Raw genomic sequence first — 16,890 nt, 5'->3', positions numbered from 1 at the left:
AATCGCCAAAATTCCAACTTTCGGCAATTCAAGCCTAATTCTACTACGGACCTCCAAATCACATTCTGGACGCATTCCTAAGTCCAAAATTTCTTAACGGAGCTAACGGAACCGTCAAAATTCAAACCCGATATCGTTTACACATAAGTCAACATCCGGTCCACTTTTCCAACTTAAACCTTCTCATAAGAAACTAAGTGTCTCAATTCACTCCAAAATCACTCCGGACCCGATCCAACTAACCCGGTAAGTCAAAATACAGCTGAAGAAAATAAAAGAAGCAGGAAATGGGGAAACGGGACTATAACTGATGAAACGACCGGCTGGGTCGTTACACTAGTCTATTTAATTAATATTCTGTTTTCATTTCAATCAATGAGTTAGACCGACAGCTAATAAAAGCAAATGATTACTCATACTGATAGAAATAGCCGGACTAAGAGCCCGTTTGGATGGGCTTGTTTTAAGTGACTTTTAAGCCAAAATAGCTTTTAAGCCATAAGTTAGGAATTCTAACTTTTGGCTTTTGGCTTGTTTTTGTCATTTTAGCTTAAAAATAAGTGCTTAAAAGCACTTTTTACTTTATCCAAACACTACAAAATAATTTAAAAGCTATTTTGGCTTAAAAGCACTTAAAACAAGCCAATTCAAACGGGCTCTTAATCATTGGATGATCCCAATGCTTTTGGGCGCAACTATATGTAGACTTAGATTAACGTTAATGCTTTGATAAAAGTGTTTAAGAATATAATCGATTATTCTATTCTACTCTAGTGTGCAATGAAGTAATTAACTACAAACAGTCTAATGAGCCTGCATGATTTTAACGAAGTGAAATTTCTTTATTTCTTTCATTGAATTAGGTAAAAACATAAGGACTCGTCGCGTACAAGATATGTATAAATATTCAATATGAAATGTCAATCAGATTCATGGCTAAGTTCTCCAACATCAGATATTCCATTTCTCCCAAGCAATTCATCTTACTGGTTCCATTCCCTGCATTTTTCAAACACACAACATTAGAATAATGCTCTACTAAAACTACAAGGTTAACGTCTAATTCTCATCCTTCCACTGCCATTGATTTAATCAAACTTCATAGTTCGTTTGGGAAAAAAGCTTGTACTCATTTTAAGACAAACTTTGTTTAAAGGACTTAGCTTATGTAATTGTCAGTGTAAAAAAATCATACTATTAGCGTGATTTAATCTATCTAATATGTTGTAACATATTATTTATTTAACTTCTCATGTGACTAATTCAACTTATTATACACATTTACAAGTAATTATCTTTGGGTGAAATAATAGTATATATAAAAATCATTTTAAACTGACATCATATATAAGTTTTTTTTAAGAGATCGGAAGTAGTATAGTGAAACAAGAAGAGACATGCATACCGTGAAAAGAATTAGGCATGGTTTGGTTGAAAGTTGGATATTTGTTGAACTTCTTGAGAGGACAAGAGGAAAGTGGAAGAATTGGTATATTTTGACAATTACAGATCTCAATCATGTTGCCATCTGGATCATGAAAGATGAGTTGATCCACAGTGACTCCACCTTCTTTTACAGTTGCTGTTACATACTCAATCTTCATTTCGTCCAATCTTTGAATAATGAGGTTCATATCAGAACATTGGAATGAAATGTGGTTATCTTTTGGGTTTATCTTTCCCTTCTTTGATGGTGCATCTTCTTTTCCTAACAAATGAACTCCAATTCCGTGGTTTTCAGAGAGTTGTATTTTCAGGATAATGACGAGCGCGGTCCGTGTCAAAATTATGCGGCCGCAGAAGTTCTTCATGTGGCCGCGATTGAAACTATGCGGTCCGCGAAACTCATCTCAACCCAAATCCAGATTTGAAGAACGTGGACCACGATCAGAATTACGCGACCGCGAAAGCAAGAATGCGGTCGTGCTCAGAATTACGCGGCCGCACAACCTCTGCAGGGGTATTTTTGTCCGAAAATTTCAACTTTGTATAAATTGATCTTTTTGACATTTTTAGGTCATGTTATGTACTAGCAGAGAACGTGAGACGGATGTATATTCCGTTTTGGGCAATTTTGTATTAGAATTATCTTTCAGCACTAGATTTTCATCTTTTAATCTAGTAATATGAATTGTATGTTCTTTTCATCTTTAATTTATGTTATTTCCATGAGTAGCTAAACCCATAGCTAGGGTTGTGACCCAACTATAGTGTGGGTATTTTATGGGTATTTGATTTTAGGGCTTGAATGTGTGGGTGTTAGTGATATTTAGCCTAGTTCTTGCTAGAATAATTAGTGGTTGCAAACGCTGATTCATGCCTTTATGAATTAGTCTTTACTTGAGAAAGAGAGACTAAGTCTAGGAAAATTAGGCTAACAAGGAATTGCGGTGAACTCGAGAAATTGATAGCCCCCAATTAAAGGGTCAAACCTAGAGATGGTAATACCCAACTTGAACTAATATCACTTGAATTGCATGAATACCCATTTGGACTTGACAAAGCCAAATTGGGAAAATCACTCAAGCTACCGAGAGGTATAGAGTGAGTACCCGAGTTTGATAGCCATATTAAGATCCCAACAAATCACGAGCTTGCACTTGATTCTTGCTACCCGTTGGATATCCACCTAGGTGGAAGTCACTACCCTAGTCTCTTTAGACATTTGAAAAAACAATAACAAAAATATCGTCCTTAGTTTCAATTGCTCCAATCTTTAGAGTAAAATTAGAAGTAGAAATCAAACCAAACATTTGTGGAAGTGTAATTAGACTCAAAACTCACATCTAGCTTAGATATAAACCTAATTCCGATTATTAACTCCATGTGGATTCGATCCCAGCCTAGTTGGGTTAAAACTACATCGACCACCCTCTCTACTCAATAGTAGTGTAGGCTTGGACCCGATCATGGAGTCTGAAGTGGCACCGGCCCATTCTACATTATCGTTGGCGCCACTTGCTGAGGCGGCATTGTTTTCGGCAAGGCTGGTGGAAGCTGCTGCCACTGGTATCACCAATACCACCGCCATTACCAGTATTGTTGTGGCTGATCCTAGAATCACTACCACTGTTTCTAATGCATCTGCGCCTGCTAAGGCAGCATTACTTTCGGTGGCGCCGGTGGAAGCTTCCCTTATCAGTGCCACCAGCACCACCACTACTATCGCTATTACCAGTATTGATGTGGTTGATCCTAGCACCATTGCCACTGTTTCTTATGCATCTGTTGTGGTTTCCACTGTGATTGGACCTACATGGCTGACCCTACCCCTATCGTGGTTGACCATACCCTTCACACGTTTGACCTTACCCTTGGCTTGGTCGATCATATCCCTGTCGTGGTTGACTTTATCGTAGCTTAGTTTTTTTTAATATCCATTTGAGAAAAAAGACGAATAGATAGGGTGAAGCCTGCCTTATCGCGCTAACGCCCCTTATTTCACTAAAGCAAGAAGGGTGAAAGTTGACTTTGAGAAACAAAGACTTCTATTCAGATTAGTTTCTTAGTAAAAGATAAGGCAAGAAGCAAGGGCATAGCAGCTGCGCTAAGTTGAGCCATATCGCATTTGTTTTCTTGCTCATCAGCACCCTCCCTACCCCTATTATTTGTATTATAATCATAAGGAACTAAAGGAAATTTGGCAACCTTACTATAAGAAAGGTTTCTGTGTCTTTTTAAGGTGAGATATGCTTTGTAGTGTCATCATTAGAAAAATCACTAAAAATGTTTCATCAGTATTTAGTGTGTATGTATATATATTAGATTGTTACAAACACATATAGAATGTTGGGACGGAAGTCAAAAAAAATTGATTCAGGGACCGTGCAAATGCCGCTCTGGCACAGTGGTCTCTTCATTTTATTATGTTAATTTTTCATGTGCATGTGGTCGATCGTGGAGCGGTGGAGGCATGTGCTTATTTCACTGAATATTTTTAGCTTTATCTTGCTACTTTAGGTAAAATCCATAGTTCTCTTAGTGCTCAATCTCCCATTAAAAGGTACTAGTAAATACTAGAGAGCTTATTACTCCACTCAAAGTTGGTCATATCGATCATACATGATCGACAGCTATCCATCTTTGTTTTAGGTTAGGTATTTTCAAGTGTCTTGCATAAAATGGAGAATTGAACTTGATCTCTCAAATTGTAATTATAACTTTAGTGAAGGTTGGGATTATGTCTCCTTTATTTTTTTTGTTGAATTTTAATAAAAATTAGATAAGCATATCAAAGCCACGATTCGTCTCTTCGTGCTGCGCTTTAGCTTGTTTCTTTTCTCTCGTTAAAACTTGCATGTTAACTCCATTTTATTTAGAAATCGCAGCAATTGCAACTAAGTCTTTGTAAATTCCATGATTTAGAACAAGTATCATTCGTACATTCGAGGTTAGTTAGAATTTTTATTAGTTTGAGTCTCGTAACTTATTTCAGATTGTTACGTCATTTCTTTGAGTAATCAAGTTCTTGTAAGAATTGAATACTCGTTACGTGCACGAATTATATGGTTGAAAAGAAGAATTTAAAATTTTTCTTTGTACCACGAATATTTCTTGCCCATTTGGAACGCAAAGAAAAGAAAAATGGTAGTAAGAAATAACAAGTTGTATGGGTCAGAATCCGACCCCACGATAATTAACGAGGCTAATTCCGTCTTAAGCTAATTCATGATTAATTAGTGGCACGACCACTCAGAATTAACGATATTCAACCCGCATCTGGTTCAATCAGCAAGGCCATGGCCTATCCGCTACCATAAAGGCGAAATCCCAACGTGGTGCCACTTATTGCCAGCTCACGAAGCTCACAGCTATAAATACCAAGAGAGGAAACCCTAGAAAGGGGGGCTTCTTCTGGGCCACAATTGAGAGAGAAAAAAGAAACAACGATACCCAAATTATGGGCAAGAGGAACACCATTGTAAGGCTCTGAACCTCTTCATGGAGAGGCAGACCAAACCAATATTATCAATAAAGGCTTCTAATGTTTCTCCCCCTAATCCTGAGTACTTATTTTCGTTTCTTTCATTTGGTCCAACGGATTATTATGGTTTGCTATGATTTTCCCGTGATTTATTCGTATTGTTTTATACTCATAAGGTATGTAATAACTTTTGGGCAAACAATTTGGCGCCGTCTGTGGGGATTTCCTAGCAAAATCGCGTAGTTCTTCCCTGGACCAAAAGGAAAAGAAACGCCAAACTCGAAGGGGAACTCGAAGATCTCAAATCAAGATGTGAGCACGTGATTTTTGCCCTATATGAATTACTCCCATAAATTCAAAACAAAATAACTTCTTTCAGTGTTTGCAATTTTTGTGGATTTTGTGGCATTTTTCTATTAATTGTTTGCATTTATTTGCCCATGTTTATTTTATTTACTTCATGAAAGATACAAAAATACTTGGCATGTGCATTTAGGATTTAACTTTGCATTTTAGGATTAATTAGAAAGTCAATTGTTTTATAAAATGGAAAAATCACAAAAATAGTGTAATTTGCACTTTTAATTTTAACTCTTATTTTTAAGTAGCTTTCCTTTTAATTTGTTGAGTTAACTATCATTTAAGGTTAATTAGTGATTTTATTGAGTTAATTAGTTTCTAAGAATTAATTTAGGAATTATATTAATTTTGAAAAAAGAAAGAAAAGAAAACAAAGGGAATTTAGAAAATAAAGGAAGAGAGATAAGAAATCAAAGCTTGGGCCATTATTAATTTAAACTCGACAGGCCCAAACTATTTGACTCAGAACCCGTCCAATTGGCCCAAAACACTGCCCATACCCGGTCCAAGTGGTCAGTCCCCAGACCATTGAAACAGCGTAGTATGGGGGAGTTACTACGTCGTTTTGAGTTCTCTAATGTCAAAACGATCTGGACCGTTCACCATCCATCATCCAATGGCCCAAAGTTTCCCCCTCTTTACAATTAATATGTCCGAAATTCTTTGGAGACAAATCAGTTCCAAAATAAACCCATCGTCTCCTTCTTCTCTCATTCATCAAAGACCTTTGAACCCTAATCCTCCATGGCCATGGCGTTACAGCCCCAAATCATACCAAATTCCCACCACCCACTCCCCATACTCCCTCAAACATCAAGCCGGTGCCAATCTCTCCAAAATCCCCACATCTTCACTTCAAGTCTGGACTTGAAAATCAGAAAGAAAACAACGTTCCGATTCCCTTGCTTTCAAGACTTGACTTGACTCAGAACTTTCATTAAACGATTGTTCTTACTTACAATAATCGATTAACGATAATTTTGGCTCGTGTCGAGGTTTGTTCGTTCCGGACCGGACCAAAGAACGCTTGGCTAAGCTCGTCGCCTTCGTCGATTTGTTCCGGCTAAGACCAGTATCATTCCTTTCTCTATTCCTTTCTTCGCATTTGTTTCTTGTTTTCTCTTTCGTTGATTTTCGTATTTCTGTGGGTGAATCAATTTCAGTTGATTAAAATCAGTTTCTAGTTGTTCATTTGCGTGATTGGGATTAATATCCATTTTTGAGTTGGTTTTGTTTGAGTTTTGTTTTGGCCGAATTTCTTTTAAGTTCAGTCGTTAATTTTATTAAAGGGCTTGATGAAGCAGTTCCCTTTCTCCCTTATTCATTTTTAGGTGTGAGTTGTTTCGTGTATGGGGTGGGTTTTGGGTCAACTTGACCCAGTTGGTTTAAAGGGTAAATGCCAAGGGTTTGAAGGGTACTTGGGGAATTTAATTGAGAGAATCTGATATAACTAACTGGGGAAGCTTCTAAGAAGCTGGGGGAGGGACCTGATTGGAATTCCGAATTTTAACTTGGGGAGTAATGAGCAAAAAAAGGAAAATTCACAAAGGGGCAAAATGCAAAACGAAATCTGATGCTGCCCTACTTGCTTTGCCTATAAAGGCATGTTTTCTTGCCTTGAAAGGCAACTTTTAACATTCTGAAATCCGGGAGAGGAAGATCTAAAAAAAATCCTGCAAAATGGGGAGATTTTTAAGAGCTAAAAATCCTGCAAGAGAGATCAGATTTTAGAGAACTTTAGAGCTAAAAGAGAGCAAAAAAAATACAGAAAATTAGAGGCGGCTAAGATTCTCTGAAATATACTGTGCCATTGAAGTTTTTCTAGAAATCCTTGAGGTTTTCCTTATTAAAAATGAGCCCTGAATATTCAGAAGTCTAAAAATGAGCTGAACTTTGTTTGGTATTCAAATATTTGAGTCAGATTTGGTTGGGTTTTGACGACTGGTTTTGTTGATGCTATTGCTGGATCGATTCTGGTTTTAAATTGGTTTTCCTCAAATATTTCTGGGTGAATTTTTGCTGGCTGAACACTGTCTCTGTTACTGCCCTGTTGCTGACCTCTCATTCTTCTGTTTTACTTTCAAATTCCAGGTACATACCTCGAACCCCAATGTGTAACCAAGTTTGAAGATGAAACGAAGCCATTTTGTGTTGCAGCACTAGTTTTTTTTTTGTTACAAAATGATCCTATCTTCATGCTTGTTTGTTTAGATTAATATGCTGATTCCTCTCTTAAAATAGTTAAGGATCTAGTTGCAAAATAATCAAGGACTCTAAACTTTGATTTGTCTACATTTCTGGTTGTGGTAGCACATGTATCAATTTCGAAGTCCACATTGTTTGATTATAGAAACAATATATGGAATCCTCAAGTTTTTTTATTATGTATAACTGGACATTTAGTATGTTGGATTGTGACCATTGCTTGAACTGATCTGTAGGTTAACTTTTAGTTCACCCCTCCCCTTTAATCCCTCAAGTGGTGAATGCCTAAGTTCACTGAAGAATTGTGAGTTTGTTAATCTCAGTAATATAGCTTAGTTCTGTAGTTCATCTCAACATGGGAGTACTATCAGGTTCTATCATTGATCTAGTGTGTGTGAACCTGGTAATTCACTAGTGGTTTGGTCAAGCTGTGATACTGATTTCCTTCAGAAGTTCAGGGTTTATTAGCATGTTTAAATGTTGGTTTGAACTTTAATTTTGGAATATTGGATGGACATAAGAAGTGATTATAGGATTAATCTATTGGTTTGCATAAGTATATCTATCTTCTGCGGATAATAGGTGTTTAAAACAATTACCAGTTAATTTAGGATAATTTGAAGTGGATTCAAAGTATGAAAAGGTTAATATTTGGTGTGTCTCACGTAAATCTGGTCCTTATGGTTGGGATGGTCAATAAGTGGGTGTAATCCTACTTTAAATATTTTTGAAGTTGAACTTTATTCAATTTTTAGTCTTCAGTAATGGCATGTTCAATCATTTGATCTTGCAATGATCAACGTACAGGAGTATGGGCCTCTTGGGCCTTCTTTACTTGTTGTCATTTTGAGGTTCTTCAGTTCCACCTCTCATTGGGAGTGGGTTCACTTGGACCCCAGGCCCAATATTGGGAGCCGGATTCCTATAGTTGGGCTCATAAGGCCCCGATCCTCAGCCCCACTCCAATTGTTGTGTCGTTTCGAATAGGGCCTGCTTATAGCATTCATTATAGGCCTTCAGGGGTCCAGCATGTTATGCTCTGCAAATAGGACTACATGCCCTTTGGGCCCAAGCTTGGGAGGCGGACAGGATTTGGACATTAAGTTAGAAGGCCCTTTTTATTAGTTGTTTTCTTTTAGTTAGTAGGTTCGAGTTTATTTAAGCAAGTAATGAATTCCGTAATTTTCAATTAGGTTCTTCATAATGAACGGCCTTCGTGGATTAATTTAGAAACACCTTGATTAGAATAGATCGGAGGTGTGCCATATCAATCAATTGAACAATTTATGGCCCTCCAAGACATAGTTTGAATTTCCCTTTTAAAATTGGTTTGAGGTGCGCTACGCCAAACAAAAATAACAAATTGCGTGGCCCTCGTTTTAATTAGCTTTAACTCAACCTTAGAATCCGAGGCATGCCATTTAGCAAAAATTTCATGGCCGTCGCAAAGCTAAAACGCGTAGTTGCTTTAGGCGCGTATTTTAATAACATTATCTTCCTAAACTCGGGTGCACATTTATGTGACCCAAATCCAAATCTCAACGAAGTCAAAATGTGTCAAAAATTGCGGGTGCATTTTGTGACGCGGTTCGAGACGTGTTTTCACGACGTTGCAATTCTCTTAAAATAATAATAATAAAAGCGGTTCAAAGTTAAAAAGCATAAGCTAAAACATGTTTTGAAATCAGATAAATAAGCCAAATATGACCGTTGAGCGACCGTGCTAGAACCACGGAACCCGGGAATGCCTACACCTTCTCCCGGGTTAACAGAATTCCTTACTCGGATTTCTGGTTCGCGGACTGTTAACAGAGTCATAATTTTCTCGGTTCGGGATTCAACCGGTGACTTGGGACACCATTAATCTCTCAAGTGGCGACTCCGAAATCTTAATAATAAATCCCGTTTCGATTGTCCTTTAAGTGGAAAAACTCCTTTATGCCCTTGCGGGTGTAAGAAAAAGGAGGTGTGACACAAGATCTAAGTCCTCTCTCTCTCTGATCTCAGATAGTGCAAACAAAAAGAAGAAGCCTCCCCCCCCCCTCCTAAGGGAAGGTCTCTGTAAGGCATCTCCCATGTCCCAGATACGAGCTCCGGTCAGAAACCGGCACAGAGATATCTCGAGTCGAGAATCGCCTCAAGGCAGCCTATATACCCTGGTTGGGAAGACAACGGATAAGCCGCTCAAGGTATCGAATCCAAAACGAGTTTCAGCACTCAATACCCACAATACGGGACTCAGGCCATGAGCCTTCGTCATCAAGATCGACAAAGTTCAACAACAGTTGAACTGGGACTCAGGCCACGAGCCTTCCCCATCAAAATTGACAGAGTCCAACAACAGTTGAACTGGGACTCAGGCCATGAGCCTTCGCCATCAAAATCGACCAAGTTCAACAACGGTTGAACCAAGATTCAGGCTAAGCGCCTTCGTCATCAAATCAAGGCTATGCGCCTTCCCCAGTAAGTTCAACAACGGTCGAACCAAGACTCAGGCTACGCGCCTTCGCCATTAAAATCGACCAAGTTCAACAACAGTTGAACTAGGACTCAGGCTAAGCGCCTTCGTCATTAAATCTAGGCTACGCGCCTTCGCCAGTAAATTCAACTACGGTTGAACCAAGACTCAGGCTAAGCACCTTCGTCATTAAATCAAGGCTATGCACCCTCGCAAAGAAGTTCAACTACGGTTAAACCAAGACTCAGGCTACACGCCTTCGCCATCAACATCGACTAAGTTCAACAACAGTTGAACTGGGACTCGGGCTATGCGCCTTCGCCAGTAAGTTCAACTACGGTTGAACCATGACCCAGGATATGTGCCTTCGTCATCAAAATTGACAGTTCAAATACGGTTGAACTATGACTCAGGCCAAGCGCCTTCGCCATCAAAATCGACCAAGTTCAACAACAGTTGAATTGGGACTCAGGCTAAGCGTCTTCGTCATTAAATCTAGGCTACGCACCTTCGCCAGTAAATTCAACTACGGTTGAACCAAGACTCAGGCTAAGCGCCTTCGTCATTAAATCAAGGCTATGCGCCCTCGCAAAGAAGTCCAACTACGGTTAAACCAAGACTCAGGTTACGCGCCTTCGCCATCAAAATCAACCGAGTTCAACAATGGTCGAACCAAGACTCAGGCTACGCGCCTTCGCCATCAAACCCAACGAGTCCGACCTCGCTTGAACCATAAGGCTAGACGCCTTCGTCCTCAAATCTAACAAGTTCAACCACAGTTGAACCAGGACTCGGACCAAGCGCCTTCATCATTGAACTCAGCGAAACCCAACCTCCAACGAATCGAGGCGCGGGTTAGGCGCCCACGCCCTTCAAGTAAGTACTCCCAACTCAAATTAAGATTGGGGACACGTAAAGTACGGCCCCGGCCAAACTATAAGGCTGCGCTTCTGTCATCACGGCCGACAGTTTGACCGCGCCCGAACTGGGACTAAGGCTAAGTGCCGCTATCGCCAAGCAACGGCCCCTACTCGCTCACCCCGAGTCGAAGAAGAAGAGTCGTTAACAATTAAAAACTAACATGCCTGCCAGAGTCGAACTTGAAGGCAAATCACCCCTTCGAGCGCATGCAAAGAAAAATCTAAGGGGGAAAAAGAGGAGGTACAAAACAGATACAAGGCAAATAACGGAACAGAGATCTCATTTATCCATGAAATTAATTGCGGGGCATCCCCGCTTACACCCGGCCAAGGCCGATCAATACAAGGAATAAAAAAAACAAGAAACACCTAAACGCCAAACGGTGAACAAGACGAGAAAAAATGCATAACATCTTTTTACTCGGTGCCGTCTGCGCCACCATCTGCACCAGCGTCAGCCTCTGGCGTCGCACTTCAAAACCACAGTCGACACGGGCCTCACAAGCCTTTTGACGTGCCCCCTCGAAAGCAGCTTCGGTCACGACGCCGACCTCCCACAAATTCTTATATACATCACGTTAGGCCTCGGTAAAGACCCAAAGATCTCGAGCCTGGCTAGAAGAAGCGGCTTGATCCCGTAGGCGCCGATTCTCTTCTTCTAAGGCTGTGATCCGGTCCGCCGTGACTTGGGCGTCCTGCTCAAAGACACCAATCCGCTCCTCGAGACTCGCTTCTCTAAAGGCTGCAGCATCCCTTTCCAATGCCCGTTGGGATTCGTGCACGCGGATAGCTTCCTTCAACGCCCCAACCCTCGACGAGGCATCCCTCACTTGAAGCTTTAATACCGCGACTTCACCCTCCAACGCAATCACTTTCCCGCCCCATGCCGCAGCGGCCTCCGCCGCCTTAGCCTGGCCCTAGCGCTCACACTCAGCTGCGTCCCTCTTTACCGCCTCGAGCTCCTCATCCTTCCGGCGGAGCTGCTCCTCGAGAGCACTCGTTCTGCCAAGTGTTTGCTGCATCTGAAGCTCCCGCCTCGCCAGCTCCTCGACCAAGGCCCGGCTACGGGATCATTCCTCAAGCGCACGCGCAACTCTCGGCACTGATCTCGGTAGCGGCGATACTTCTCCAGCGCCCGCAAAAATATCCACGAGCGGACCTTGGCTCGACGGATTCTCTCCACCTCCAACAGATAAGACTGCAAAGCAAAGACAACGATTAAGATAAAGAACAAACTAAGGCAAAGAAGAAGCGAACCGACGTAATAGTACATACCCTCAAGCCCATCACGGCCACTTCATTCATCAGTCCGATATCCGTAACGCCCCTCAACGACGCATTCTCGGCCTCCGAGCATAGCAGCTCGAACTGCGGCACCAAGCTTTCCCCTTGGAGCAATAAGTTCAACTCCGTGGGAACCTCGATGAAGCTAGATCGCCCCTCTGCGCGCACCGCAGAATTGGTGAAGCCTTCCTGGAACATACGGACGTCATCGGGGTCCAAGTTGGATTCAGACTCGTACTCACCCTCTACAGCATCTCTTCCTCCTTCAGCCGCCGGCGAGGTGGAATCTCCCGCCGCAGCCGCCAAAGGGGTGCTTAACTCACCAACATTACCAGCCGCTCAGGAACTACCTCCCGTCTCAGCGACTGGAACCACCGACTGAGTCGCCGAAGCGACGACACCCTCATGGCCTAAGCCAGCCAGGGCAACCCCCATTGACTGTTCGCCCTCAAGAGCAAGCGCCGCGACCGCACCCCTCTCCGCATCCGTCGGAGGGGAGTCCAGATTGATTACCACAGGAGGAGCCGGCGTGAACACAACCCTACGCCTTATCAAGGGCCTCTCCTCCTCCCCGTCTGATGATGATTCCGCCCTAGGGCGCACAACCCCCGATGGCCCCTCATCCCGAAGCGCGGCCCGTGCTGGAGAAGGAACCGCTGAAGATTCAACTGATGCCGCCCTCGGTATTGAGCGCGACACAGGCGCCGCAGTAAGACGAGCGACTGCACCCGGTCGACGGAAGGCCAACTGAGGGGCCCTGACGCGGCGTGCCCTCCCTGATCACAGAAAAACAAAGTTGAGGAATAGTGTCGAAACAAAGCGGAACAGAAGAAGAAGTCAATTTTTCTTACCTACCACAGGACTACGGTCGTGCCTCTCCCAGAAAGACGCCCATGTGCGTATCCCCACCGTATGGGGGAGCACGGCCTCGACCCATCCGCGAATCCCAGCTAACGGAGCCGGCGGCGATTTTTCGGCTACAAAATTTACACGAGTTAACACTTACGAGCACAAGACGTAAGGAAAAAAAAGGGGATTCAATGGCTAAGGAACTTACGTGCATGATTCCAAGCCTCTGGGAATCCAGTAGAGCACGCCACTAAATGTTCAGTCTGATGTAGAAGAAGTGCTCGAAAGGGCGAGGTTCAACCTCATCATCCAGCTTCGTAGTCAGGCCCCTCGTCCCGCGAGGGCACGCTCGAATCATGGTACCCCGAACCCTCTGGGTAGCGTAGAGGCTAAGTACATGCTGCAGCGTAATCTCCCTACCAGCCAATTCTGCGTATTTGATGAGCATTGCTAACAACTTGTAAAGAGAAGGAGTAAGCTGACCCGGGCATACCCCGTAATAACGACAGAAATCAACCACCAGCATTGGGAGCGGGAGCTTAAACCCCAACTTGAAGGGGTAGGCGTAAAAGATGCAGTATCCCCTACGGTCGGTGTGGACCCTCTCCTCGCTTCTAGCGAGAATGACGTCAGCATAGCCGGGGATGACCCCCTGTCCCCGTAGTCGAGACATCCCAATCTCCCCCATTAATGGGGCTTCATCCACCTGATCCTCCCCACCATCGGCGGCGAAATCAGTCATCGGAACTCCGGGCAGAGATACTATCTCGTCAACCGACGGAGCTTCGCCGGTCTCCACCAGTTCTGCACCGACCATCGCCGGAACTGGCCCCTCGATCACCGATGAGTTAACCGGAAGATCCGTTGGAAGAACGTTTTGGGAAGAAATGCTTGCCATTATTGATACAATAACGAGAAAGAAACAAGGTTCGGGGGACGAAGACGAAGGTGAAACAGCAGTAAGAAAAGCTTCTTTAGAATCTCTCTCAGACAAGCAATAAGAATATGAAAAATGAATGCCTCAGCCTTTATTTATAGGCAACACAAGTGGCCTTCATTCACCCCAATAGCCACCATTAACTACATGACCAACCGCACACCGGTTCGATTCCATAGGAATGTGCGTCATTATGACAGGCTCCATAAAGCAGCCTTGCAATCACCCGTCGGCGTCTCGCCCTCGAAATGGTTATAACGACTTATGAATGCCGAGGAGGTGCTCCTTGCTCCCTAGAAATTTTTTGACACCGCCAAGCACGTATCAAGCATGCCCTCATTCCCCTCGGCCGCACAACATACGACCCGTCCGCCATGGTCGACGGGTATGCACCCAAAACAAACGTAAGGATCAGAGCACAATGCAGCTCGACCTCACTCGAAGTAAGTTAAAAGGTCAAGCGCCTTCGGCCAGGAGGAGAGTTCAACCTCGATCGAACGATGACTTGATAGCCCAATAACAGGATACTAATACTCTACAAGGCTAAGGGCCATCGCCAAAAAGAATTCGGCCTCGACCGAAGCAACAGTCGACCTCCCCATCCGAGTTTCTCAAACTACAGTCAATGGAATCCACTCATCGAGCTCGGCCAAGGCCCGACCTCAATAAGCGAAGGGACTAACTGTATGGGTCAGAATCCGACCCCACGATAATTAACGAGGCTAATCCCGTCTTAAGCTAATTCATGATTAATTAGTGGCACGACCACTCAGAATTAACGATATTCAACCCGCATCTGGTTCGATCAGCAAGGTCATGGCCTATCCGCCACCATAAAGGCGAAATCCCAACGTGGTCACGGCCACTTATTGCCAGCTCACGAAGCTCACAACTATAAATACCAAGAGAGAAAACCCTAGAAAGGGGGGTCTTCTTCTGGGCCACGATTGAGAGAGAAAAAAGAAACAACGATACCCAAATTATGGGCAAGAGGAACACCATTGTAAGGCTCTGAACCTCTTCATGGAGAGGCAGACCAAACCAATATTATCAATAAAGGCTTCTAATGTTTCTCCCCCTAATCCTGAGTACTTATTTTCGTTTCTTTCATTTGGTCCAACGGATTATTATGGTTTGCTATGATTTTCCCGTGATTTATTCGTATTGTTTTATACTCATAAGGTATGTAATAACTTTTGAGCAAACACAAGTATTTAATCTTAAACGAACCATAAATAGCGAATCTTCTCCGATTTGGTAAAATGAGATGGATTTTTGGTGAACTATTGGTTTTAAAATAAGATTTAGTGCAAGAAAACATATGCAATTAATTTCCCAAAAACAGAAAACAAAAATTCACTCAAAGGTATGCATTTCGTTGAAAACCAGCTCAAATATCCTCCAAAGTCATTTTCTTTAATGCTACAACAATAATCTATCTTCTGCTACACCAAATTTTATATATATATATAAAATTTATATATAGTGTCAGTACTAAATTGAAAAAAATTGAGAGCTTCATAAGGCCTTTAGTACTGGTCTACTTAATCAATATTCTGTTTTTATTTAAATCAAAGAGTTAGACCGACCGCGATAATAGAAAATGTTCACTCACAGAAATTGTCACGATCCGGATTTCCCACCCTCGGGAGTCGTGATGGCGCCTACTAGTGAAAGTTAGGCAAGCCAACCAACTGAATTATTTATCTGGTTTCCACTTCTGAATTCATTAACAACTTAGAATCAACAAGTAATAAACAACATAATTTAACGAGCGGAAGGATAAATTTCAAACTTAAAAATACTGCCAATACAATTCCTTAACAAAACTACCCAATATTTGGTATCACAACTTCATAGACTGTCTAAGAGTACTACAAATAAGGGTTTGAAAGAAATAACAAAGTACTGCCTCCGGGACTACATAAAAGAAACAGGAAAAATAGATAGAGGGAGACGCCAAGGCCTGCGGACGCCTGCAGGACTACCTCGGGTCGCCTGATGAACAAGGAACGGAAAATCTCACCGCCGTCCGAAATCTGCAGCACTGGGATATGCACAAAAGAGTGCAGAGTGTAGTATCAGCACAACCGACCCCATGTGCTGGTAAGTGCCTAGCCTAACCTCGGCGAAGTAGTGACGAGGCTAGGACAAGACTACCAAGTAACCTGTGCAGATAAATAATGTACAGCGGAAAATAGAAGCAAAAATATACGGTCAAGGCTGGCAGGGGGAAACATGCTGTGGGGTAATATCAAATAGCAACAGGAAGACGCCAGTTAAATATATGGAATACCACAATTCAATTATCAACAAGAATCGAAAGCCAAACAAGTGCACGGCATCACCCTTCGTGCTTTTACTTTCATCCTCACCAAAAATCAATGTAAACTGCACGGCATCACCCTTCGTGCTTTTACTCTCATCCTCACCATAAAATCAATATAATCGGCACGGAATGGTACATCGTGCGGCACGGCATCACCCTTCGCGCTTTACACTCTTCTTCACAAAATAATACACGGCATCACCCTTCGTGCTTCAACACTCTCTCACCAAAACAATGCACGGCATCACTCTTCGTGCTTTACACTCTTCCTCACCCAAACAACAAACACAAACAATAAGGGCAAGCAATAAATGAATCATAATAAAAATCCCGGCAAGGGAACAATATCAAAACCAAAACATCCCGGCAAGGGAATAACATTAAAAGCAACCACGTCCCGGCAACCATAAACCTTTTCTCATTTTCACATTTATCTCACAACTAGCTTCACAATTTGAGCCAATGCTCTATAAGGTTCAATTGCCAATTATACTTTCACAAATCACTTTGCAACTTGAGCCAATGCTCTTCAATATACAAATACCACCATTTTTTTCACAAACCTTGCTCAACAATAGCAATCACCGCATAAAACATGAGCAATACAATGGAGTCACATAATTC

General features: G+C 42.4%; 1 protein-coding gene across 1 annotated transcript; it reads right to left on the bottom strand.

The window, feature by feature from the left end:
* Positions 908–1,811, bottom strand: LOC109216244. The gene is made up of 2 exons (XM_019380389.1): positions 1,406–1,811; positions 908–999 (listed from the first exon to the last, which is right to left on the bottom strand). Exons 1-2 carry the CDS (start codon positions 1,809–1,811, stop codon positions 908–910), a joined length of 498 nt encoding a protein of 165 aa, XP_019235934.1.

This window comes from Nicotiana attenuata, chromosome 2 (genome assembly GCF_001879085.1).
Source record: "Nicotiana attenuata strain UT chromosome 2, NIATTr2, whole genome shotgun sequence".
Taxonomy (NCBI): domain Eukaryota; kingdom Viridiplantae; phylum Streptophyta; class Magnoliopsida; order Solanales; family Solanaceae; genus Nicotiana; species Nicotiana attenuata.
The sequence above is the reverse complement of the archived record's forward strand: the minus strand, read 5'-3'. Positions and strand labels throughout refer to the sequence as shown.